Source organism: Eulemur rufifrons, chromosome 16, assembly GCF_041146395.1.
Source record: "Eulemur rufifrons isolate Redbay chromosome 16, OSU_ERuf_1, whole genome shotgun sequence".
NCBI lineage: Eukaryota > Metazoa > Chordata > Mammalia > Primates > Lemuridae > Eulemur > Eulemur rufifrons.
The window spans coordinates 27558093-27584827 of NC_090998.1; the positions used below are offsets into that span (position 1 = coordinate 27558093).

The 26735-nt window shown below is 36.2% G+C and overlaps 1 protein-coding gene across 50 annotated transcripts in view; it reads right to left on the bottom strand.

The window, feature by feature from the left end:
- CAPRIN2 (caprin family member 2) overlaps positions 1 to 26735 on the bottom strand; it is a 43980-nt gene that overhangs the window by 1439 nt on the left and 15806 nt on the right. For 6 of the 50 annotated variants that reach the window (XM_069489911.1, XM_069489939.1, XM_069489910.1 and 3 more), the window contains 14 exons: positions 24092 to 24330; positions 22701 to 22783; positions 20473 to 20640; positions 19031 to 19074; positions 17433 to 18107; positions 14682 to 14804; positions 13420 to 13501; positions 12302 to 12357; positions 9325 to 9429; positions 7915 to 8061; positions 4988 to 5156; positions 3435 to 3557; positions 2544 to 2644; positions 631 to 694 (listed from right to left, as the gene is read on the bottom strand). In XM_069489911.1, coding sequence (XP_069346012.1) covers positions 631 to 694; positions 2544 to 2644; positions 3435 to 3557; positions 4988 to 5156; positions 7915 to 8061; positions 9325 to 9429; positions 12302 to 12357; positions 13420 to 13501; positions 14682 to 14804; positions 17433 to 18107; positions 19031 to 19074; positions 20473 to 20640; positions 22701 to 22783; positions 24092 to 24330 — 2179 coding nt within the window. Of the gene's footprint in view, positions 1 to 630; positions 695 to 2543; positions 2645 to 3434; positions 3618 to 4987; positions 5157 to 7914; positions 8062 to 9324; positions 9430 to 12301; positions 12358 to 13419; positions 13502 to 14681; positions 14805 to 17432; positions 18108 to 19030; positions 19075 to 20472; positions 20641 to 22700; positions 22784 to 24091; positions 24331 to 26735 lie in introns of all 50 variants that reach the window. The other 44 variants (XM_069489909.1, XM_069489935.1, XM_069489908.1 and 41 more) reach the window with 15 other exon arrangements.

Consider the following 26735-nt stretch of genomic DNA (forward strand, 5'->3'; position numbering starts at 1 on the left):
GCTTGTTATTTCCAAGTTAATGTAACATCATAAAATGTTAATGTTTTAAGTGCTATACAAAAACACTGCTCAAATATAAGGCAAAGACAATGTGAATACTGGCTATTTTCTCAAAAAAAAAAAAAAAAAGATTGTTTTCCTATGACAAAATGAGTTGATCTTCTGTAATTTTTTATTTTCTCAGTTATACTCAATCTTTTAAGAGTCCCATCACATTTTAAAGTGTTCTATCTTGTTTTTGTTTCAAGTCATTACATCTTAACTGCTGCTTATTTGATCTATCAATGTAGTGACACTAGAGTAACTAGAAGTAACCATGATTGTAAAAACCATCATCTTGAAACATCACATGAAACTATGTGAAGTCAGCATAGAGAATATGTAAGGCTAAATTATGTCAAGCAGATTTTTTTTTAAACATACACTTCTCATCAAATTGACAATTGGTTTCCATAGCCTTTCTAATAGTCTAATATCTCCCTCAGTACCTTAGTACTACACTTAAGCAAACTTAAAACCTCAAAAAAATAAATGCTGAAAGCAATGGGCTGTGGGTAGAACTTGACAGAGGATGCAAAAAGAATTAGAATTATGTTTTGGGTAAATAAACTACTCAGTTAATTACCTTACCTCTTGAATTTGCTCGCGGACCACCAGATGTCCCTCCTCGCTTATAACCCTGCTGGAAATTATCCTAAAATGAACACATAATATTTACCGTGGCACCAAAAATGCAGAACTGTAATTAGTTATTATACAGGATTACTGGCTGGCAAATCTGTAAGAATAAAGTCCTTTTTTATCTGGCCGTCCCCAGCAACCAGAGGCTCAGATGTTTCCAAATACCAAGAAAAACAAATAAAATGACGGCAACGGTGGCAATATTTGCTTCAGCTGTTAATTAACCTCACCAATTAGATGGTATGTTAATACATGCAAAAATAACAAAGCATTTAGAGAACACTATGTAAACGGTACAATGCTAGGTTAATGAGGGAAATTTTAAAATGTGGCATGGTCTTCTGTCCTTCCTCTCAACATAAAAGGACACAATAAAGCAAGAACACAAACTTTTCCAGTCTTGCTCTATTTATAAACCAAACTGGGAAGACTAATACAAACTATGCTGGTTTTTGTTTTTTTTAAAGACAGTGGAATTTATAAGCATTATATTGTATAAATGTATTCACTGCCTAGGGATGTGATCCAATAGATTAAGAAAAAACTGTTCAAGAGGCAGCATTTCAAACTGACTACCAAGTATGAAGGAAGTCATCGTCCATACAACCCATGAAAGAATAGCTGGTGGTGTGATTAAATTACTGTATGAGATAAAAAATTTAAACAGGACAAGGTCTGCAATAAAAATAATTAAATCTCCTACTCTAGACTCCTTTGCATAGCAACCACTATTATCAATTTCTTGCTTCCTCGGGAAGAAACTGAAAGCAACACAGAAAAATACTGGAATATTATCATTAAAAAGATAGTTCTATCCCTTAAGTCTAATTAATAAACATCCTCCCCTCACACACAGTCCCTGAGGATCATGGCTAACATTTGCATGGTTGATATACACCTGGCACAGTCATGCTATGCTAAGCACTTACATGTATTAGTTCATTTAGTCCTCAGAATATCTCACGGAGAAATCCTCACTACCCCTCAGAGTTGGATGAGTAGCAGAGGAGGAACTGGAGCTCAGGAAGTTTTAGTAACATACCCAAGGTCAGAAGCAAGAGTGTGATGAAATCAAGGGTCAGACCCAAGGTATTTAGATTCCAAGGTGTGTTTTTCACCCCTTTTCAATACTGCCTGTGTAGACATCTAACCTATAACTATAAACTCTTCAAATATAGATAGGTATTTTATATATTACCAACAGAACTCCCTATGTTACCATATACATACTCAAAGTTTGTAAAACTTCAAAGTTGAAAATGCTCATGTGGTATAAATTCTTATCTGTATATGTCCAATGACAGGAAGTCACTCCAAGGTTTGTTAAAGAGGAATGTCTAACATCCTATCAGTCTTTTATCATATGTATAATAGCAAAGGAAATCTGCTGAGCTATTCAAATCAGAACAAAAAAGTAAACTTATAAAAAAGGACTATGCTGTACTTGATATTTGGACAAGCTAAGTTGAAGGCAATCTAGTAAAGTTAAGATCATGGGCTCTGAAGGTAAGAAAGTCACATTCTAATCTTAGCTCTACTATTTACTTGCTGAGTGACCTTAGATAAGTTATTTAACCTCTGAACACCACTGTCTCTTATAAGGTGGAAGAGTAAATGAGTTAATGCAAACAACATGATTAGTAATGTTCTTAACACCTTCTGAGTTCCATGTAACTGGCAGTTGTCATTCATCCTCCTTAGGTGATTGGAAAACCTTCCAACTCAACTCTCCATAGGACTTACAAGTAGTTCTAAAGCTAAGAGTGCACTTCTACAAAACAAATTATGACTCTGCTATAGTTTAATCACTAGCTTATCAATAATTCTACTACCATTCAACTGTGACAACTATCCTTACTTACCCTCTGGGGATAAGGTGTTCCAGGATACTCTCTAGCTTGGAACTGCAGCTGGCTATAATTTCCATTGGAAATTGAAGGAAGTCCTCTATAAGTATCAAAACCTAATAAACAAACAACATACATAAAATTATGGGCAAAAATCGTACTAAATTTTCAATAGTCTAATTCTATATCACTTTAAAAGTTTAAGTGACCCAATAATGCCATCATTAGATTTATGCCTTCTTTAAGCAAACTCTACTAAAATCACTTCCACAGCAAAACATACATTTTTGAAATATTGCTAACTTAGAATAAGCCCGGTTTAGAAATATACTACTGCTGGAATGCAGGTGGAGCTTGGTAAAGGGTCCTGGTAGGGCAATGAGGTACTTAAGGTCTCTGTCTAGAGTATTTTTGTTAATACCAAGCAGCAACTAGAATACTCGGAACCATAACTAAAACTTAAGAGAATATCACTATTACAGTCTCAAACTCTATGTTCTTCTCTGTGGTGCATACACAGTCTGACAGACAAGTACCTAGAAGATGGGCTCTGTCTAATTATGACATACTGTTAGCAGAGGTAAGTCAATTAATTGAAGAAAGACATTATTCACATATGAAAACCAAAACTCATCCTTTGAAAAAGAAGGTGGTCAAACTTCCTACCTCAGTAACTCACAGGATCAATCTGCTTTCATACAGAAAGTTAATTCCCCACAGAGAACAGCTATACTAAAAATACTCTTATCCACAAATAGGGAGCTCTCTACATTATAAATGGCATGACAAAAGGAAAACAAGGTAAAAATGGTTTGAGTCAAGTAAGTATATAGACAAAATAGACAAGCCAGTTCCAAAAGGACAAAATACTTAGTTCAGTATAATTAAGTTTTATTCAGAGCATACCTTTATAACCACCAGGGGACCGGTAGGAATTGGTCAGTAATCTTCCACCACGAGTACATCCTCTAACAGATCCCCGGCTATTGACAAACGGCTGTGTAGGTCTGGGAAATACATTCGTCTGTGCTGGGTAAAAGGCAAGGCCATTGCTTACTTGAATAGTTCCATCAGGATGATAATTTGCTGCTTAAGGAAATAGTTTTAGAGTCCAAGAGTTAAATGATAACAAAGGTTCAGTACTCTCTATACTGAGAAGTCAGTATGTATAAATATGTTTAATACAATATTCTCCCTTTTAAAATAAACAGGGTATATACCCATATATAATTCACATATGTATAACTCATATATGTAATTCATATATATAATGGAACAGTTAGTATTGAGCTTGAAAAAGAATGGAAATTTTGACAAATGCTACAATACGGATTAACCTGAAGACATTATGCTAAGTGAAATAAGCCAGTTTCAAAAGGACAAATATTGTATGATACCGCTTATATGAGGTCCCTAGAGTAGTCAAATTCAGAGTCAGAAAGTAGAATGGTGGTTGCCAGGGGCTGGAGGGAGAAAAGGGGGAATTAGTATTAAATAATTACAAAGTTTCACCGGGGAAGATGAGAAAGTTCTGGAGATGGACGGTGGTGGTAATTGCACAATTTGGAAGTACATGATGCCACAAAACTGTACAGTTAAAAATGGTTAAAATGGTAATTTTCATATTATCTATATTTTACCACAATTTTTAAAAATAGGCTAAATATTCCAGATAAGGGAGTAAAGGAAAAAGAATTCTAATTAATACTATAATTGAAAAGGCATATGACAAAAATATCCTGTATGTAAATCATCTGTCCTATCTTTTGACAGTACAGGTGAGAACAGAATCAGGTCATCTGTGGCTCGGTCCAGGGATTTACATTTACCACCTCTTCATCATTTGATTAACCAAGTACCTAGAACGCTCAATTCATTTCCTCAGGCTTAAGTTTTAGAAAACTCAATAGGGGTCTGAAATATCAACACTAAAAATCTACAAGTGCTTCTTAAATTAAGAAGTATAAAGTTGTCTATTCTTTCATGATTTAGGACAGCATGAAAGATCAAAACAGCCTCCCATCTCTAAGCAAACAGTACAATCAGCATATTAAGTTGTATCTTCACATTAATATTCTATTATGCGAGGAAAGAAAAAAGGACAGATAACGGTGCTAAAAGGGTTAGCAGAATGGTTTTAAAACCTTCATACAAGCAGCTGGATAGCACCTATATATATCAATCACTGGCTATCATAATCAAAGCCATTAGATTTAAAAATAGAAGCCTACTTCAGGGTTAAATCGGCCATTTAAGTTCTACCTCCACAAAAATTAAAATTAACATGTAAACTTAACTGAAGAGAGGAAAAGGCATTAGGTGTTTCCCAACATTGGAGGACTGTGTGAAGAAATAATGGGTATTAATCAGGAAGGAACTTCTAAGTGTCACTACAGATGTGCTTTCCACTCAACTGGCTGTCATGTAAGTCTTCAAAATATCATATGCAAAGATCTTACCAGTCTCTTGAGAAAGGACAGTTTGTTCTACATGGATAGCTGGCAGTTGGCACTGGGGTGGTGTTTGTGTACTTGCTGTAGTAAAACTTTGATTGTAGCCAGGTGAATAAGGGGGTTCTTTTATTTCTTGTTCTTTCCGTGGAGGCAGAGGTGCATTAACATTAAATACCTTAAAAGACAAGGGTACACTGAGTCATCTGTGAAGTTTCATAGAAAATGCTTAAGGGTGGTATCTAGTAAAACTATACAATATTCAAAATTGTCTATTTGGTGGGCAAAGGAACTGAATAGACGTTTCTCCAAAGAAGATAAATGGCCAAAAAGCACATAAAAACATGCTCAACATCATTAGTCATAAGGGAAGGGTAAATCAAAAGCACAGGGGGATAACATTTCATACCCATTAGGACAGTTATTATCAAAAAGACAGAAAATAAGTGCTGGCAAGGATGTGGAGAAATTGGAACCCTCTGCATTGTTGGTGGGAATGTAAAATGATGCAGCCACTGTGGAAAACATACGGTGGTTCCTCAAAAAGTTAATCACAGAATTACCATATAATCCACTAATTCCATTTCTGGGTATATACTCAAAAGAATCGAAAACAGGGACTCAAACGGGTATTTCTACACCCATGTTTACAGCATCATCATACATAATAGCCAAAAAAGTAGAAACAACCCAAGTATCCATCGACAGATGAATGGATAAATAAAACCACGTACATACATAAAATGGAATATTATTCAGCCATTAAAAAAATCAAATTCTGATACATGCTATAACAGGGATGAACCTTGGAAACATTATGCAAAGTACAATAAGCCAGATACAAAAGAACAAATATTATATAAGGTACCTAGAACAGGCAAATTCACAGAGACATAAAGTAGAACAGAGGCTACCAGGGCCGGGGGGGCTAGAGGTGGAGAAATAGGGAGGACTTACTGTTCAGTGGGTGCAGAGTTTCTGTTTGGGATAACGAAAGCGTTCTGGAAATAGTGGTGATGGTTGTACATTATGAAAGTACTTAATGCCACTGAATTGTATACTTAAACATGGCTAAAATGGTAAATTTTGTGTTATGTGTATTTTTCTACAGTTAAAAAAAAAACAAACTTCTATTTGATTCCTTACAGAATTTATACCCAAGAACAAAAGTTAATCTTCCTGGTATTATGGGAATAATGATAATAAAAGGTATATAAAGGAAGAGGGTCCTTTTTCAAAAACTAAAAATGAATAAAAAATAAAGTACCATGTACTGAATTTTTACCACGTAGCAGGCAATGATCTGTCCCCTGACCACAGTTATAAAAGAGCACTTCTCATACTCTCCAGCTCCCTCACCCTGTTCCATTTTTCCGCCCAGCACATAGCACCTGATATATGTGTGTGTGTCTCTCCAGCCCTCCCACCTCCACAATAAAATGCAAATTTCTTAAGCATACTTTTTTTTTTCATGGCTACAATCCCAGTAATTAAGAGCAGTGCCTGGCTTCACAACCACCTCTTTAATAAATGAATGAGAACCAACCTGAACTGGACAGGATTCAAACAGAGAGAAAAAGCAGATTGGCGTGAACAAAAAGGTATGGTGACAAGAACATACAAGGCAAGCTCAGGGGACTAGTCTGGCAGGTTATACCAGACTTCAAAAGGTATTGAGCGCCAAGCAAAGGACTCAATTTCATGCTGTAATAGATCATTGCTTGCTTTGAATTAGGAAAAAGAAAATGTAAAACTATTGTGGCAATACTGTGCAGGATGGACTGATGGGAAAGAGCGAAAGCAAGGGAAGTAAGGTATTCTGTCTAGAACTGAGGTATCCTAAGTGATGAGGTTAGTGAATTCAGGTATCTGAATTCAGCAGCCTATCTCCCTGCATTGGGCCTGCTGTCCGTTGCTGCTACACCAGCCCCAGTCCACCACCATCACTCTAAAGTACCTGGAGTGGGGCATTAAGCACCATCAGGAAGGATACTTGTTGGCCCACTAAGGTTTGTTTTTTTATTCCTGAAGAACTGTTTTATACTAGTCTGTGTTTAAAGAATAAACATACAAATCTAGCTGTAATATTACCAAAAAAAAAAAAAAAAAACCACCCAAAACTTTAAACTACAGTGTATAGAAAAATACGTTATCCAAAACACACAACAGCTGGGTATGGTGGCTCACGCCTGAATCCCAGCACTTTGAGAGGCCGAGGTGGGAGGACTCCTCAGGCCAGGAGTTTGAGATCATCCTGGACAACAGAGCAAGACCCCATCTCCACAAATTAAAAAAAAAAAAAAATTAGTCAGGTGTGGTGATATGTGCCTATAGTCCTAGCTACTTGTAAGGCTGAGACAGGATCACTTGGGCCCAGGAGTCTGAGGTTACAGTAGGCTACTACTAGGCCACTGCACTCTGGCCCAGGAGATAGATTGAGACCCTGTCTTGAAAAAAAAAAAAAAAAAAAAAAAAAAAACGCCACACAAACCAAAAACCAGCATGAGATCAGGATGAAATCAAACGAAAATTTCAACCATGATAGAACACCCAAGTCCTCTATTTCAGGCCATTGATGTTACAGAACATCACTAGTATTGGTATTAGTAATGGTTAGTATTAAGCTGTTGCTAGAAAATTATGTTTCATTCCATACATTTTGTGTGTTTAACAGGGGTCCCTCAACTTTACCTCTTACTAATTTTCAAAGAAGGAATAATGCTCTGATAAAATACCCATGCAAATTCTAGAGGTTGTGGATTTAATACTCTTCTGCCACAAAATATTTTCATTGACCAAATGTAAATTCTACCAGCCCAAACAAAAGCTTTACAAAAGACAAAATTTTCACATACTATCCAATATTTTATGTAAGAGAAACAATGGCTTTCACCAGGAATAATGAACTATGATCATCATTCACGTTTCATACTCACTGTCTGCATGGCTTGAAAGGGCGCTGTGTTAATGGTTACTGAACTACTACTTGCAGGAGGTGACTGGAAGCCCTGGTCAGAGCCCTTTGACATGGGAGGATTTGGAGAAGCTAGTGAAGACAGTTGCTTGCTTGGGGGAATTGCTGCCTGGGGAGGAGAAATGCAGCATCAGCCAATCACCTGCCATATAACAAGCAGTTAACTTACACTAAACCCCAAACTGGCGTAAGTCAGCAAGTTCTTTAGGATGACATTTGGACACAGGAATGCAAACGAATAGCTTTCGCTTACAATTTCAAATCTCAATTGCTGAGGATGCACACAGTATTTGCTTTGCACAGCTTGCTGACTAAGTCAAAGAGTCTTACCAATAATCAGTCGAACAGATGAGGAGCTGAATTTTTTATGAGCACCTAGTCCTTTGCAAACCCTGAAATGGTATTTTCCAGTTAAGAATCTAATAGCATTCCAAATTTATACAATAGAATTGGGCTTAAGAAAAATCTTAGGTTAGTTGCTTAGTGTTAATTTTTTTCTATTTTAAAGACTTATTAGTAGATTTCTAAGTCAGCTGCCTAAAAAAGAAAACCAACTCTGATTTAAGTAATCCTTATCTAAGGAAACAAACAAGTTTTTGACATAACAGATTATAAAGCCAAAGGTTTAAAAAGACAACAAAAACCAATCTCAACTGAGATTATAAAGCAGATAGTTGTGAGTAACTTGGTAACAATTATTTCTTGTCTTAAAATGAGGAGCCAAAGTAACTTAAATTTAGACAGAGTCAGCACCACAAAAACTAAAGACTATTTTTTAATATTCTCTAATGAATACATATTCTTGTATAATAGTTATCCCCCAAAATAAAATGTAATAGTTGTTAAATTACCCCCCTAAATTCATCTACCCTATTAAGTCTATCTTAAGGATTTCCTCAAACTTATCAAAAACTGTAACTTAGAATTAAAAGCACAAACATAATACTGTCAAAAATGCTTTTGACAGTCAGCCAAAAAGAGATATAACTCATTCGAACTCAGTGCTAATATTAACACTATAAAGCTACTGAGTCTTCAGTTATAGGAATAAAAAATTTTTCTCCTAAGAAGTCCTTCCATGTAAATATACTAAGAAACTTGACCTAATCCTACCTAAAACTTCTCACTCTTTTGATATTTGATATTAAAAATTGACATATTTATTGAATCAGGTAAGGCAATATTAAATTTATTTATATGCCATGATAAAGTTAGCATATAAGTTCCAAGACCACCACATCTATAGAAGCAATACATTAGTAAAGTACAACTGTTACATCACTCAACTGATCGTCCCTGTAATTTGTAAAATAAGCCGGTTCTGCTATTCTTTAAGACAGAAAAAAAATTAAGACAATTGGTCTTTTATTACCTCAGGAGTCTCTGAGGTCATAAACTCTGTTTCAGATCCGGAAGAAGCCTGATCAGTAGTAACCAAGCAAGCATTTGAGCTACAAGTAACTGGAGAAGAAGCAGCCTAGACACAGGAAGATACAAAATATTGTAAAAGGCATATTTTGTTCACTTTGTATTTCTTGGGCCTGGGGCTTCCAAATATGTTACTCTTACTGAGCAAACACCAAGCCAAATACCTTACACATACTAATATACTTAATCCTAACGATAATCCTGTGAGGTAAGTACAACTATCCTCATTTTACTGACAATCAGGCAGAGGTAAAGAAAGGTGAAATTATTTACCCAAGACCACACTAAAATTTAGTGGCAGAGCTGAAACTCAAATCCAAGCAGTCTGCTACACTGCCTTTCCAGGCCTGGTCGCTACAACCACACAGCCAATCCCATCTTCATTTATTGAGATTGTTGGCTCTACAATCACAGGAAGATGAACTCCGGGCACATTTAACACTGTTAGGCACAGCTCTGCCTGAGATCACAATAACTATCCTTTTACTCTAAGTGCTTTCAGTGGCTTAAAGTAGGTTGGGCCAGGCATGGTGGCTCACACCTGTAATCCTACACTCTGGGAGGCCAAGGCAGGAGGACTGCTTGAGCCCAGGAGTTTGAGGTTGCAGCGAGCCAATGATGATGCCACTGCCCTCTACCTGGGTGACAGAACAAGACTGTGTCTCCAAAAAAAAAGAAAAAGTAGGTTGAAGTATAAATATGAAGAATAAGCTCTACATAAATCAAAATGGCTCTAAAATTCTAAGGAAAAATTAAAGCTGATAGTATATATAAAATAAAAATTGGGAGCAAGCAAAGTAGGAATTAAGGGAGTGACAACTATAATATAACCAATAAGAAAGTGGCTAGGAAAGAATTCTATGGCACGACAAGTTTTAGAATATAACAGAGAGACAGCCACAAAAATCTAGCAATAGTAAGGTCTAAAATGTCAGTGAATCTACTCCTTTTAACTAAATGCTTCTATGTTGTTCTCAGAAGCCCAATAAAACAGGTGAATCGGAAAGCAATGAGTGGTAACTTGACATCAGAGAAGTTGTGTTTCAGTGACCTTCAAGGAGCCATCATGATCCGCTGCTTCTTGGGAAGGAGAGTGGGGATCAAGTTTTAAAAAGATCTTAGGGGAAAAAATTTTGAAATCCTTTAGAACATTTTGTATACCTAAATAGGAATAATTTAGATCCAACCAAAACATTCGGACTATTATGAGATTAGAGTCTAAACTAGGCCTTTCTTCTGGCTTTCTCATTAAAATAATGAGACAATAGCCCAAGAAACGTAGGACTGGCTGTTTTGGGGACATAACTAACTTTGGCTAAGGGAATATTCACAGATGATAAGTTACAGTAGCTTAGGCCACTTGATAGATCATCTTTAAAAGACTTGAATTTCAGTTAAAAGGTTCACTTAACAAAAAACATAAGGACACATTCTTTACATTAGTATTTATTGAAAAGTTACAGCAGTTCTTCCAAATTATTACTTTTAAGTAGACCAGCTGGAGGTAATTTAAGCATTAGTGAGTAAACACAATGTTTGAAACAAGTGTTCCAAAAATGGATATGCATATTCACCCAGGGAGCTTAAGAACACAGAAGCCTAGAAAACACCTCTGAAAATTCTACCCCAATAGGTCTAAGGTGAAACCTAGAAATATATATTTTATTTATATATACATAAATATTCTGATGTAGCCATTCCACAGGCCAGCACCAGAGAACTACTACACTAGACCAGTGGCTTTTCAAAAAAAATTTAACTTGCCCATTGAAAGTCTTATGTAGAACCCTAAACAGCTGGAACAGATAAAATGGAACTGTGTTAGTTAAAGCAGTGAGTGGCGCCGGGCACGGTGGCTCACACCTGTAATCCTAGCACTCTGGGAGGCCGAGGCAGGAGGGTCACTCAAGGTCAGGAGTTCGAGACCAGCCTGAGCAAGAGCGAGACCCCCGTCTCTACTAAAAATAGAAAGAAATTATCTGGCCAACTAAAAATATATATAGAAAAAATTAGCCAGGCATGGTGGCACATGCCTGTAGTCCCAGCTACTCGGGAGGTTGAGGCAGGAGGATCGCTTAAGCCCAGGAGTTTGAGGTTGCTGTGAGCTAGGCTGACACCACAGCACTCTAGCCAGGGCAATAGAGCGAGACTCTGTCTCAAAAATTAAAAAAAATAAAAAAATAAAGCAGTGAGTGGCCTGGGGGAAGGTAGGGCAAAACCCCACCAATATACCCTGCTCAATAAACACTATTTGAAAACTGAGCCACATCTCACCAAACTACATATAAACCACTGTAAACAAATGGTATTTACTCAGAAGTTTTTGGATGAAAACAACTGTTGAACTGGTCAAATTATTTACATTACTGTTAAAATAGCTACTGTCAAAAAAATTGCCAGAAAGTTTTCAAAGGGACACTGAAAAATTTTTTGAAGGTAATGACCAGAAAATGAGTGAACCTTGGGCTATTAATGGAAATGCAACTGGCATTTAGAGATCTCAGTGATCTAGTCCTATTGTATCTCTCAGTACATTCTGTGAAAACCAGTTTCTCAGAATGTTAACTATTATGCAGGGGGGAAACTGGCTAACTATAGATTAAACAAACTAGTTTCTTTCTTCAAACCCTTTACTATGCTGGTAAGTGACTTAACGTAGCTCAACTGCAAAGTATTATTCTTAGACAAGGTACTTCTGAAATCTTCAAGCTTGCTCTTTCTTTACTAAAGTCAACAAATCTTTATTATGATAGTTGTTTTCAGTATAGTCATCAGTGAATCTTTTTAGGACAAGTTGTACTTAATCTAAAAAGCTACATATCCTGACAACACTTGTAATAATTTAGGCACATCAGAATCAGTTAAATGCTACTCTTGCCTGAGTAGCAAAGAAAAGTAAGTGAAAGATTTGGAGAAGTTACCTGTAATGGCTCTTGAAGAAAATCACTTTGACTGGACAAATTTTGTTCTGTAGATGCTGCAGAGAGTGAAATAAACAGTAAACTGAGGGGGGAGAACAGTTTATGCATATCAACTGGAAGGAAACTAAAGTGTACACTTTACCAAAAAAGCATTAGCTGGAAAGTCTAAGTCTCAAGGCCATCGTGCACTATTATAAGTTTTAAAAAGAGGGAAACTGTAGAATAGTAAAGAATTATTAAAAAATACTAGTTCCATCTGCGACATTCAGTGATGTTTTAAGGTTAAACAGGCAAAAGCAGCATTTCTGGACTTCCAAAAGAAAATGACTTTCAAAAATAACTTATAATAGTAATCTGAAAGATAAGACATAAGCTACCATGAATAGTAATTAACTTCTACTTTGAAGTTTCATAAACTTCAAAGTAAATCTTAGCTGGGTCATTTGTTTAGGTTTTTTCTGACTATAGATATTAACATTCTTTCACAATTACATAGTTTTCAGTTTTGTTTCTCCTTGTTAATGTCCATCACTTTTGTTACCTATGCCATCTCTCCTTACTTCACCCAGGATAATCTTCTGGCTGGTATATACTGCTCACTACAGCTGGACTATGGCTTTATGTCATTCCTCGCCTGAAAGAAACCAGCGTGGAACAAAAGCCTACGCTTTGAAGCATCAGATCAAATTCAAATGTAGGCTCCATCATTATTTACTGTGTTAATCACTGTTCTACACATCACTGAGGTAATCTCACTCAGAGTTAGGATTCCAAAGCCTCAACCATAGATTTAAAGTCCAAAGGGGTCAAGCAAGTTCTAGTAACAATTCACTCACAGAATGACATAAAAAACTGCAACATCTATTGGGCATTTCCGTTCACCCATCTAGAGACTCTCCAAAAAATGCAAACAGGTCAGTTAAGTACACTAATGTTCTAATGATAATTTACCCACATATAACTCTGATAATAGATATTACAGTTAAGAATAAATTAACACACAGACATAGTTTTCCCATAGGACATCTACAGTAAAATCATTTGTTAAAAAAAAAAAAAAAAAACAAAAAAACTCAACAGCTCTAAAACTGTTGCAAGTTTTTAGAATGATTACTTACCTACTGGGCTACCTGGAGCAGCTGAAGGCGGCTGTGACGATGGAATTGCACTTGAAGGTTTGTCAAAATCAATAACAGACTCCTAAAGATAAGATTGTAAATAAGTTATTCATAATGTTGCCCATAGTTTATTAGCTACAGATACCTAGCTAAAGCTATAGGTATTTAGCTAATAACCATCTCAAGATGTCAAAAACTTAGTCTTCACAAAAAAAGAAACTAAAAAGTTAAAAATAAAATCTAAAGTAACTGCCAAACCTTGAGGTTGTGTCAAGTGTTAAAACTACAACAGTAATTCTAAGGCCTAACTTGGAAAAGAAACTCCTGACCTGAGGCCTTAAACATAACCATTAATCCCAGTCTTTCTTATCCGACTCTTATTTTTATTATACTCAACCAGTAAGAGTGTGTTTTCTCTCAACCACTTACTAGCTCATGCTGTTAAACACTTTCACAATGAGAAACCATCCTCTTCTAACTGCCTATCTTGGTTCTCCCAGAAAAGTTTCCAACTTTTTGCATACTGAAGCTACACCCTTGCAGCCAGCATTTCAGTTCTCTTATCTTCAAGTAATCTGGAAGAGTAGGCAATTCCTTCATTTTGCAAATAAGTAGAGGGTTGGACGCTAAATAACGAGCTGGTAAGTGGTAGGACTGGGATTTAAACCCAGGCCTAAATCCAAAGCTCAAGATGTTTTTACTGAACAAAAATTATTTAACCACTTCAGCTCTCAGTAATATCACATCGTTCTCAAATTCTGTAAGAGTCTGTGTCACACAATTAAACATACTGTATCATACAATTTAGCATTTAACTATTGATTCTGATTTATTACAAGTTTGCAATCTTCTACAACTGTAATATAAACTACATAAAGGCAAGGAATGTCCATTTTCTATACACAATGGTACCTAACAGAATACAAAACATAGAGTAGCTGCTCACAGTCCCAATGGAAACTATTGATGATCTATAGCAGCAATAATACTTGAGCAAGCTAAGCTTTTTACATGTTTAATTCATTTTTTTAATTCACAACAAACTTAGGAAGTAGAAACTATTATCCTCATTTTTCAAATAAAGAAAATGAGGCAGAGTTAAGTAATTTAAACCCCCAGAGCTGGGAGGCAACAGAGCCAGGATTCCTATTCATCCTAGACATCAGAATTTATGCTTTTAAAAATTTCACTGTAATGCTTCAGATCAGAAGTTAGGAGCCCCATGAATATCATTTAAGATTCTTTTTTAAAATGACTCATACTTGCATAAAGTTACAAGTTCCTTGAATCTGGGTCATCAGATCCTGTAGTTTTTCTTTCCTCAATACTGGATCCTTTGGAAGGGTAGAGGAAGAACCTACAGGCTGATGCATAGGCTTAGGCACCTACAAGATAAACCCATAATGTGTAAGAGTGAAATTCAAATTCAACAGCCTAATGCAGGAAACTTAGCTTATCACTACATCTTAAAGAAACCCAAGCAAACAGCAATGCTCATTTATCATTTATCACAGATTTCCACATAAACACATTTTCTAAATAATTTAAGCAGACTTTGAACAGTTTTTCCCCCTTCACAACTTTAATGGAAATCTTTCTAAAACCTAAAACATTCTCTTTTTAAAGAGAAGACCCAGAATAATAAAACTTCCTTGTTAAGAGTATTTTCATTACAGACATCAGTTAGCATATGTCCTCTATGATAAGATGCCACAAACTATGAGACACGTCAATGATTTACTTTTTCCAGGGCAAAAATTATTACTACCACATTAAATATACATCCCATTTTTAAGATGCATCTGAGTTTAGAAATCAAGATGTAAAAATATATACATATACACACACACAAAATTGAGGGACTACGTTATATTTTGTTATAAAGTAAGTAAACTCTGGGGGGCCACTGCTGTTTATAAGATGGTTAGCTCTCATGCTAAACTGCTTAAAACTCTGCACATCCTGAATTAGGCCTAATTTACAGTTTACAGTTACAGCTGCCAGCCCACCCGTCTCCACCAGCTCCTCTTCTCCACCTTCTAACTCAGTGAGAAGTCACACAGCTAAGCTTGTCAAAGGCACCAGATAAAATAAAAGCTAACAGAACCTAAGTGAATATGTAAGAGGCTTTTTTAGGAGACAACTATGAACACTGGTGATTAATTTAGTGTTATCTAGTCTTTTGGCTTTGAACTCTATTTTGCCTTTTGCCTCTGAACGTACTTAGTCATGTTCCAGACAGCTGAGACTGCAAGAAAGAAAGACAAATAGTGTATTATACATACAAGTGTCCTCTCAGTCACTGAAAAACCCTACAACTTCAATATATTGCTGTCTGTGCCATAAAAACAAACTAAATATGCGTTTTGACTTGTCCAACTAAGCAACCCTGATTTTAAATCCTATTCAAACAGCATGATATCAATATTCTGGTATGCTAAAAGTACAACATTGCTATACCTCGTAGAATTTTAAACTAGGTTTTTAAAAATAGCTGTAATAAGGGATTAAATTGTTTTTTTTTTAAATATAAGTTTCTCAAAATAGTTATCACATTCCAATTACTGTAATGTGATAGCTGGTTAATAAATTAAGGCTATCAATCCTCTGTTGGGTCAGGAAGAAACTAAAATTAATATTAGCACTTGAAAAGAAGGAGAAAGGAGAACAAAAGACAACTCTAAAATTCTCTTCCTATAAGGCAGAACTGGACTGGGTTAACCTAGTTACAAAATGCAATGCTTTGCTTTCCCTAAGCAAAATGTTTACCCTATTAGAGGACCAAAGATTTATCAGAAAGCCTTTGGCTTCAGCCACAAAAAAGAATGAAATAATGTCTTTTGCCACAACGCAGATGGAACTGGAGGCCATTATTTTAAGTAACTCAGGAACAGAAAACCAAATACCACATGTTCTCACTTATAAGTGGGAGCTAAGCTATGGGTACACACAGTCATATAGAGTGAAATAATAGACATTGGAGACTCCAAAGGCGGGAGGGAGTGAGGAATTAAAAATTACCTCTTGGGTACAATGTACACTATCCAGGTGGTAGGTACACTAAAAGACCAGACTTCTTATCACTATGCAATATGTCCATGTAACAAAACTGCACTCTCCCCCCTAAATATATTGAAACAGAAAAAGAAGAAAAGAAAGCCTTTGGCTAAAATAGCACAGAAGTGCAAGGCAGACCACTACATAGAAATGGAGAACACTGGGAAGATAAGTTCACATTTCATGTAAACAAGGTAGTAACAAGTTTGCATTATAAATAGTGGTAAATAAGTAATTTATAATTTAATAAAAGGCAATACTAACATAGCAATGTACCCAAGGATTATTCATTATAAGCCTTATCTTCCTGAAATAGGTTATCATTAACAGAATGAGGCCTTTTTTCTTTTTTTAACTAAATCTCATACTCTAAAACCTAACTACAAAATATCTAATTCCTATAGTTTCCTACCTCTGGAAAATTCTTATTTTGAAATGGAAATCGAGAACTAATTCAAATTCTTTCCCAGCTACTAGAATATCTGCAACCACCCTGTACCTTCTTCATAAGAGGAAAGGCTAATCTGAGTGACTATAAATGAGTGAAAGAGAATATAGAAAAATGTAACTTCTGTCAGAAAAAGTCACTCATGGAGCAGGCATAGAGCACAACACATCTCCCATCCTGTGACAAGCATTTACCTTACTCACTTGTTCACATTACAGTCTTGTCTGAACTAGCCACCATTTTGAGGTCATAAAACGTCGTTAGAATTTTGGCATTAAAACTTAACATTTTGTAACTGTGGAAAGTTCATCTCCAGTTAGGCTCAAAGACAGACTAGGTTAACTTCCAATTTTCTATGGAAAACAATACATCTACCCATTAAAGAGTTAAGTAAAATATTTTATACATTAATTTACCATTTTGTTTTTAAATAGAACTACAAAGTTGTCAATACCACAACTCATTTATGCCTACACTGACAGAAGCAGACAGATACAGATCAACTCACATCTTTGGGTTCTGTATTAAACTTCCTGGGCAGGAGCTGATCATTTGGTATGAGGCTTGCTGTAGCCACTTCCCAGGACTTTGGAGGAATCTGTGACTGTGGTGTTAAAGAGTGTTTCTGACTCTCAACATTATTTTCCCAGGATTTTGGCGTCTCTGGCTGTTTTGAATCCTGTTCTTCACACATGGGAGTAGTCCACGATTTGGTGATGTTCTGTTCACTCTGCATAGAAGGTGTCCAAGATTTTGGAGTTTGCTTCTTTGGATCCTGTTCTTTCTGCAGCTGAACCGGCCAAGGCTTTGGTGTCTCCTTCTTCTGTTCCTCTTGAACGTATCCTGCCTTGGATTTAGGAGTTTCTTGCTTCCACTGGCTAGGAGGTGGCTTGGATTTGGAGATGACCTGCTTCTTCTGCTCTTCCGGCAGAGTAGACCTGAGTTTTGAAATTTCTTGTTTCCTCTGTTCTAAGGAAACTGCAGACTTTGATGCCTCCTGGTGCTTAACAGGAGACTCCCAGGACTTGAAGGATTCCTGTTTCTTCTCCTGACCATCTGGTTCAGTAAGCATATCCCAACATTTAGGGAGATTTGGTTTTCTAGCATAATCTGCTTCCCAAGATTGCTCTTCATCTTGTTTGTTTGAATACTCTACTTCCGTCATATAGCGTCTGTTAAGAAACTAGACCAGAGGAAAAATGTGCTTGAGTCACAAAATTCATAGACGACTGCGAAGGGAATGGTCAACTATATTAGTATTCCTATGTCCACTGGTCTGAGCCATTGTGCTGACATGAAACTTCTGTCCTTATCCTACTTGAAAAGACTGTCTTACTTCTTTGTCCATTCCTTTTTCCTCAACTAACAGAAATACAAATTTTTATACTTCAAATGTAGCAATTTCTATCTGATTCACCTAAGACCAGCAAGAATTGCACATCGTGGTACCACGTTTGCTTGATTGAGCTTTCACCAAAGTGATTCTACCTTTGCCAGCCTTAGGAGCCTGGCGCCCACGTGACTCCCTCAGAAGTTAAGGCAGAGGATGGTTCAACTTTCAACTACACAAGTTACAGACCAAGTTATACTGTTTGACTTTAAGCCTAATGTTTCCTGAGTCAATAGCCTTTGATTTCCCTTTTATATCAATTATACTGTGTTTTTGCATCTCCTATTCTTTTCAGCTTCTATGAATTCCAATGTCACTTCAGAAAGAAAACAACGTTTTTTGCTACCAATGTGGGTAAATTCTGCACAGAGCAAAATCCCACACACCTTTAAATTCTAAAACAGGGGCCAAAAACAGCTAAAACTTGGGCAGTTACTGTGTGCCAGGCCAAAATCTAAGTAATTTAGGAATTAGATTAACTTCTTTAATCTTCACAACAACCTCATGAAGGTAGGCATGATCATTATTCTCATTTTACATGTGAGGATAACAGACCCAGCTGGGCTAGACATCTTGCCCACAGTCACTAAGCTAATAAGCTGAAGAACCAGGATTCGAGTTTGGGCAGACTAGCCCAGGGCCTCGGCTTCCAACCACAAATCTATATACAAAAGTCTAAAAAATCAACATCAGCAAATTACCTTCTATTGTCTTACCTCTTGTGGCTGTATCTCTGGCTGTGCAAGTTCCATAAGAGATTCTAGAAAATAAAAGGAATTTAAATAAATACTAGGTAAAATATAAGTTTTTAGACAGATTACAATGACAATTCATTCCAGCAACATATTTCAGAAGACTCATAAGAGAAACAGAAAAAGGACAGTACAATTAAGCATATGGAAGGAGTAATTTTAACTATTGCTCGTTTGGTCAAAAGCATGTGGGTTGAGGCTAGCTGAAGCTAGTAGCTCTCCTTACATAAGACACTTACAAAAGTCAAGTTTCAGTTAAAAACTGATTTCTATACCTGCAGAATATCAAAAAAAAAAAAAAACAACCACCTGATTTCTGATTGAAAATAAGACAATCTCCTCTCATCCACAAACATAGCTTTTTCTCAAGTTAGAATTATAGCTCAGGTCCCACTGGGGTAAAATTAGTCATCTCAGCTTTAAACAGAGGCTTCAAGACATCTTACAAGCCAGTTTAAGGTTAGAAGGTGTTGGGGAGGTAAGGGAGTGGAGATACTGAAGCACTAGATTTAAAATTAAGAACTAAGGGGAAATAAAGATGGCAAATGATTTGAGTTTTGCTTGTGGCTAAGAGAATCCTACTTGGACTATCTTCTTAGAAAAGATATTTCTTTAATAAATCCAACTTCAACAAACAAAAGCAAAAGTGCCATTTGCTCAAAATATTTCTTCCCTTAGAAAATGGTAATTTAAAAAATATATTTCCTCTATTTTGGCAATTTTTGTGTGTGTGGGGGGGGGGGGGGACAGAGTTGCTCTGTTGCCCCAGCTAGAGTGCCGTGGTGCCATCATAGCTCACAGCAACTTCAAACTCCTGGGCTCAAGCAACCCTCCTGCCTCAGCCTCCCAAGTAGCTGGGACTACAGGTGCAGCACCACCACACCTGGCTAATTTTTTCTATTTTGGGCAAAGACAGGGTATCACTCTTGCTCAGGTTGGTCTCAAACCCCCTACCTCAAGCATCCTCCCCCCTTGGACTCCCATAGTGCTGAGATTACAGGTATGAGCCACCGCACCCAGCCCTCAATCAATATTTTAACCCTAGGTTTACATTCTCATTCTACTACAATATTGGATTCTACTATAACCTACATTTTAAACAACAATTTTAAACAGAATTATCCTACTGGTAGTTTAACAGACAGGTTCATTCAAATTCCACAAATGCCTCATTTTAACCAATGTACTCTCCTGACACAAAGTATAAACTAATATTTCTATTAACGTTCACTTTGTAAATTATGGCAATAAAGCCTAGAGACGTTTTCTTAACCTAGGTTTATCCTACAGCAAGTAAAGATTTCCATGCATATAGAACAAATTAAAAATAAAATAAGGCACTTATTGCACATTTTGGGTATTAAAAAATGCAACCCCTTTATAGAATTTCAGAGATCACAACAAACCTGACTCTTTGACAGATTCAGTCTTCAATAATTGTTTTTTCTTCTCTGATTGTATTAGCATTTCTTCCTCCAATGGTACTTCTTTTTCCTTGGCATTTTTGGGAACTGGAATACTTTCAAAATAGCCTGAGTTCAGCAATTTAGACAGCAGATCTTTCACATGTTTGTCTAAGAAAGAGTGATTAAGACTTAGTTATCACAAAACCTAACAGTTCATTGAAAATTACTCAGAATAGATATCCTAATTTTATCCTATTATAGGTCATTACAATAGTTTATTTCGGGGGACTAGAGAACTGGTCAGTACCATAAAAAGTAAATATGCAGTCCATCTCTGTTTTATGCTAAATCAATATAAATTTTAAAGATTAAAATCTCAGAGTTCAGCAAATCATTTGAGTTTCCACCATTTGAAAAATGACTAAAAATCAGAGTCCCTAATCAACAACTCTAAAATGTTACAAAAGCACACATCTATTCCCTCAGCTGCGAAAACAAGTCAGTTTTCCCATCTTCCCCCAAGACATCACAACTAGTAACTACTCTATCTTCCCCAAGTAATTAAGGCTTTAGAGAAATAGAAGACAGTTCCTCAGACATAACCCTGTTAGACAGGGTTAGAAAATCCTATCTTGGACAAATCTCTAAAGAATTTTTAAACTACAAAAATTCCATAATTAAGATTTTACTCTGGAGATACGCTGTATGTCACTTCTAGCACATATGATCAAGAAAAATCAAAATGAAGTTAAATTCACTATACTACAGAAAGGTCTAAAGTCATTTTATTTTAAATATCCATTACTAAGCAGAGTTTCCATACTTTATTTGGATCTACATTATTCCTTTCCTAGGAGTACTATAACACAGATTTTGTCTTTTTTTTAAATCAGCTTTCAGATTTAATTTACAAACAAAATTCACCTATTTTAAGTATACAGTTTTAACAGATATGTAGTTGTATTACCACCAGAACCATGAAATAGAGCGTTTTCATCAATCCAAAAAGTTCCTTCCCTCGCCTTTTGCAATCAATCCCTCCCCTGACCCTCTGACCCCCTAGAAACCAGTGACCTGCTATCATTCTAGTTATGTCTTTTCTAAAATTTCATATAAATGAAATCATACAATATGTACTCATTTTAATCTGGCTTCTTTCACTCAGCATAATTATTTTGAGATTCATCCATGTTATTGCATGTATCAACAATTCATTCCTTTTTTATTGCTCAGTAGATTCCTCTGTATAGATATGCCATATTTTGTTTATCAATTTATCAGCTGATGTGCTGTGTCCAGTTTGAGGCTATTATGAATAAAGCTAGTATGAACATTCATGTACAAGTAGTTACAGGAACACACGTTTTCATTTCTCTTGGGTATGAGAAGTGTAGCTGCTTGACTGTACGGTAAGTGTATATTTAATTTTATAAGAAACTACCCAACTATTTTCCAAACTATTTTAGTACCATTTTGCATTCTAATCAATAAATGTTTAATTGTGACTTAAACTTGAATAAACTTAGAAATCTTGAGATAGTTACAGATACTTGGGTATTTTTTTTAAAAGGAAGCAATGGCAACAAAAATGTCTACCAGCTTCTAGCGAGTTTTCATTATTCTAAGCTAGTACACAAAGCTATGTACTTCATGTCCCGCCATCTGTACTTGGTCATTTGGCCAAAGGCTATTTAGGATGCCAAAAGCACACTCTCTCTCTCTCTCCAGATCATTTCCAGATCGATAGACAAAAATGTTTCAGTAGATTATGTAGCCAAACCATTCATATTTTCTTTGGCTAATCTGGTAGATAACCATACATTAATATCAAAGTAAATAACCTTGATATTAAAAGGTAGATAACCTTGACATTAACAATGTGTAGATTTAAGATTCTTAAATAGAACAGGTACTACCATGCAGAATAGAGAACTGAACCCCAAAATGATCAAGCTAGTGTTGAAGCCAGCACTAGTACTTAGCTCTATTCCTAAATCATATTGACTCTCCACTTCAGAACTCTCCCTAAATTCCATTTTAGTGACCAGGGTCACACAATAGCTGCTTTTAACAGAACTAAACAAAGGGATCATTCTCCCAATGAATATAGTATTGTCAGACATGTAAGTTCTGATGGACTGACACAGTTTAGACCCTCAATATCATACTAAACTTCTAGACATAAAGTTTAGTATTTACTGCATAAGTCCAGAGTAGAGAAAACTCACATGTCGTTCCTACCACTGCTTTCTCACTACCTTCCAAAAGGTCCCAAAAGTACAAGGATGACTGCTCCATCTGGTCTTCAACACTGACAAGGAAAAGCAGCAGCAGAACAAAGTGGCTTTAGAAGTACATAAATATATGGAGCAGTACAATTTATGCAATATAACCCATCAACAGTCGAGACATGCAAATGTTAATTTTGTCCTTTTACTCTTTGGAAATAAAAAATTGACATTTATACAAAGTGACTAAATGCCTATTTATAGATTTCCAATATAAGAATTTTTCCTTACAACAACAAGGATTTTACTAAACACAACTATTAAAGAATAGACCAAAAGAGTTTAAAGCTGCCAATGCAGTATCATTATTTATTAAGCATATGCCACAGATGAAAGAACAGTGGAATGAAAATATTAAGAGCTGCATTTTTTACTTTAAAGAGAGCAGCTTAATTTGCAAATTATGTTTTGCTTACATTTCATACATTAAAGTAAACTACATTCCCTAACCCACAAAAGTGAAGTAGAAGAAGGAAGCAACCATATAAATGATGATGATGGAGTAGGCTATCAGCATGGGAATAAAAAGATACAAGGTTTTCTTAATTAAGAGTTTTGTTAGTTCTTCCTGATCAGAGGCTGATTTCTGTAACAGTTGAAATCTGACTCTGTTTTAGCAGGGCTGGCTAACAGACACAAAGTTGGAACAAACTGTATCTAAACAAAGCAAAAGCACAGACATCTGTCCCTTAGCTGATTTACTCTACCAAAACAAAAATAGCAAATGGATAACTATATGGGGAAAAAACTGGGTAGCCCCCATTTACAGATTTTGTATTTTAAATTCTCAGATCTATTTCTCAGTAGTTATTCACAGCATAATAAAACCACCAAATAATTCTCACTTTGAAAGATTAATGATACTGGCCAAGTTAAATCTTATTTACCTCTACCTAAGTATCGTAGGAGTAAGCAGGCAAAGATGCTGAGAAAATTACAAAAAAATGTTTTAGAAGTATACATAATTAGTATTATAGTTAATACTTGTATAAAATTAAAATCTGACGATCAGACATCATTTCTAAAATCAATGTTACAATAAAGAAGCATGTTAATGAGACCATTCAAATTCATTTTCCTTCTAGACAATTTATCAACCCTGGCAGAGTCTGCGCCAGCCAAGGTTTCCCATATTGAATCAAATTAACATTTTCTTAGTTAATTACTAACTCTCTCTTTCTCCTCTCCCCCGTGTCTGTGTCTATATGTGTGTGTGTGTGTGTGTGTGTGTTGTATACACACACACACACACACACACACGCAAATAAAACTGAAGAGCTAGACTATAACGTCATGTGTTCTATTTCAGGAAAATCTCTTCATTAGCTTACCTCAGACTTTCATTTCTTTCAGGGCAGGTCAGTTTTGAAAATTTAATGAGGTAGTCAAGGTCTTTTGAAGGCAAATACACCGCACCATTCAAACCCCCTTTGAAGTCTTTTTGTACGTGTTCCTGTGTCAAGTTCTGTAATACATACTGAACTTGAAGAATAGTTCGAAGCTTTTTCTTCTCAGCCTCAAGTTTTAGCATGTGCTCCCTTCTCTGGGCCTTCTTCTGCGCTTTTAGAAGCTGTTAAAACAAATGCTAATTAAGGTTGACAACTCTCTACCACCCCATAGTAGCGATCCCTAGTCTACAAAGGCTAATGTCAAAATAGCTGAGATTAGATGATAAATCTCATGACTGTCAAACTGACCAGTTTGTTTAATCCCTGTCTCCTTTTTGAGCTAAAGAAGTTACTGAGTAATTAACTGGTTTGCCTCAGCTAACCAGAACCAAAGGAGCCCAAATATCTGACTCCCAAATCTAGGCTGTATCTAGGACCTCAAACATCACCATGATGAGAAGCAAAGTATCCATCACCATTGATGTCCATATTAATCTCAAGATTTTATCTTTCCATGTTTATGTATACCAAGCTTTTCTATGCCAAATATTTTAATACTTTAGTTTTGGAGTTTTTTTTTTAAATCTCATGTTCCAGGGGAAAAATACTTAAACTAAAATGGTCAGTTTTCAATCAACCAAAGATGACTGGCTAAAGCATAAAAAATTGAAAAGTTATCAGACATAAAATATAAAATATCTTACAAATGTAATGCCAAAATACAGCCACAGATTTTTACTTTCTTAAGTAAAATTAAAGATATTTTTATAATAGTTTGCCCCTGTCAGTCTGAATGGAGCTGCATCCTCCAATGTTTAGCTGACAAAACAGACATGGAAAATTAAGGGAACTTCAGTTTTAGCTCAATTTGTGTACATAGACTCAACAGCCCTGGGTCTACTCTAAAGCTCAGAAACATTATACCTTAAAATCTGACATAATACATGGGTCCCAGAAGTGGCTTGCCGTTTAAACTAAAAAGTACCATCTGTTTCCAATAAGAAACCTAAAAGGTCTTTTCCCTCCATAGTTTTTCTGATCGTAGTGTTTCCATCATATTGGATACATCACAAGGTAAGATTAAAACACAAAAAAAACCCTTAAAAGATTTTTCCTATAGATGGCTTAAAGTACTTTAATATCCATCAATATTTTTTTTTGTCTTTTTATTTTATTTTATTTTATTTTAAAGATAGGATTTTGCTCTGTTGCTCAGGCTGGAGTGCAGTGGCACGATCATAGCTCATTGTAGTCTGGAACTCCTGGCCTCAAGCGATCCTACTGCCTCAGCGCCCCCAGTAGCTGGGATTATAGGTATGAGCCACCGTACCCAGCAGCATCAATATTTTAAACTCTATGAAAGAGATTTTCATAAATTCCAACGGATTAAAATTAGGGGTAAAACCTCAGAAAAAAGATTCACTATGGCATAATTAATCCCTTTCTAGGGGGTGTGGAAACAAGTTGATAAATTTGATTTGTGCTAGTTACTCCGAGGGACAGAAGACAATAAATTTTTTTTTTTTTTTTTTTTTTTTTTTTTTTGAGACAGAGTCTCGCTCTATTGCCCTGGCTAGAGTGCCGTGGCAACAGCCTAGCTCACAGCAACCTCAAACTCCTGGGCTTAAGGAATCCTTCTGCCTCAGCCTCCCGAGAAGCTGGAACTACAGGCATGCGCCACTATGCCTGGCCAATTTTTTCTATATATATTTTTAGTTGGCCAGATAATTTCTTCCTATTTTTAATAGAGACGGGGTCTCGCTCTTGCTCAGGCTGATCTCATACTCCTGACCTTGAGCGATCCACCCGCCTCGGCCTTCCAGAGTGCTAGGATTACAGGCGTGAGCCACCACGCCCGGACAGTAAAGATAAAATTTTGAGAATGAAAAACAGACTGATGTGGAGTAATGTGGGCAAGTATATGTTCTCAGGATGGCAAAGTCTTGGTAATGCTTTTTCTAAGATCTAAGCATAGACTGCACCAATAACACTTACCCAAACTACAGGATTCTCTGTTTCTGCTTGAGACAAGGTAAGAGGATGGAGGTGGCACTTCTAGCTCTCCAAGACAGTGGGGTTCTCTTGGACACAGTTTCTTCATGATATAGGGAAAGGCAACTGATTCTCAAGGTGTCTTCAGGACTATATCACATGGTTACTTCATATTTCTCTTTCAGCCAACCTCCCAAAGTTGGATTAGGTGTTCCTATGGACTCATGCCACCATGAATTTCCCCTATCAAAGCATTTATCTTACTAAATGATTATCTTTTTATTTATCTGCATCCATGATGACGGGGACTCTGTTGTTCACCAGTATATCACTGGTGCTCAGCACAGAGCCTGACACAGGACAGGACCTTAAAAGTTTGTTGAACAAAAACCAAGTATCAAAAAAGTCTCCTAGATCATGATTAGATGTCATGAAAAGCTACTGACAACAGTCTATTTCTCCTTATTTAGGTGGAAACTAGGATGGCAGGTTATATATGTATTTCTTCTCTTCTTCCAGTTGAGGACTAGTTTGGAAAGAAGGAGAACATAAGAAGCAAACCATTCTCAATCAATAATAGAATTTATTTTCATGA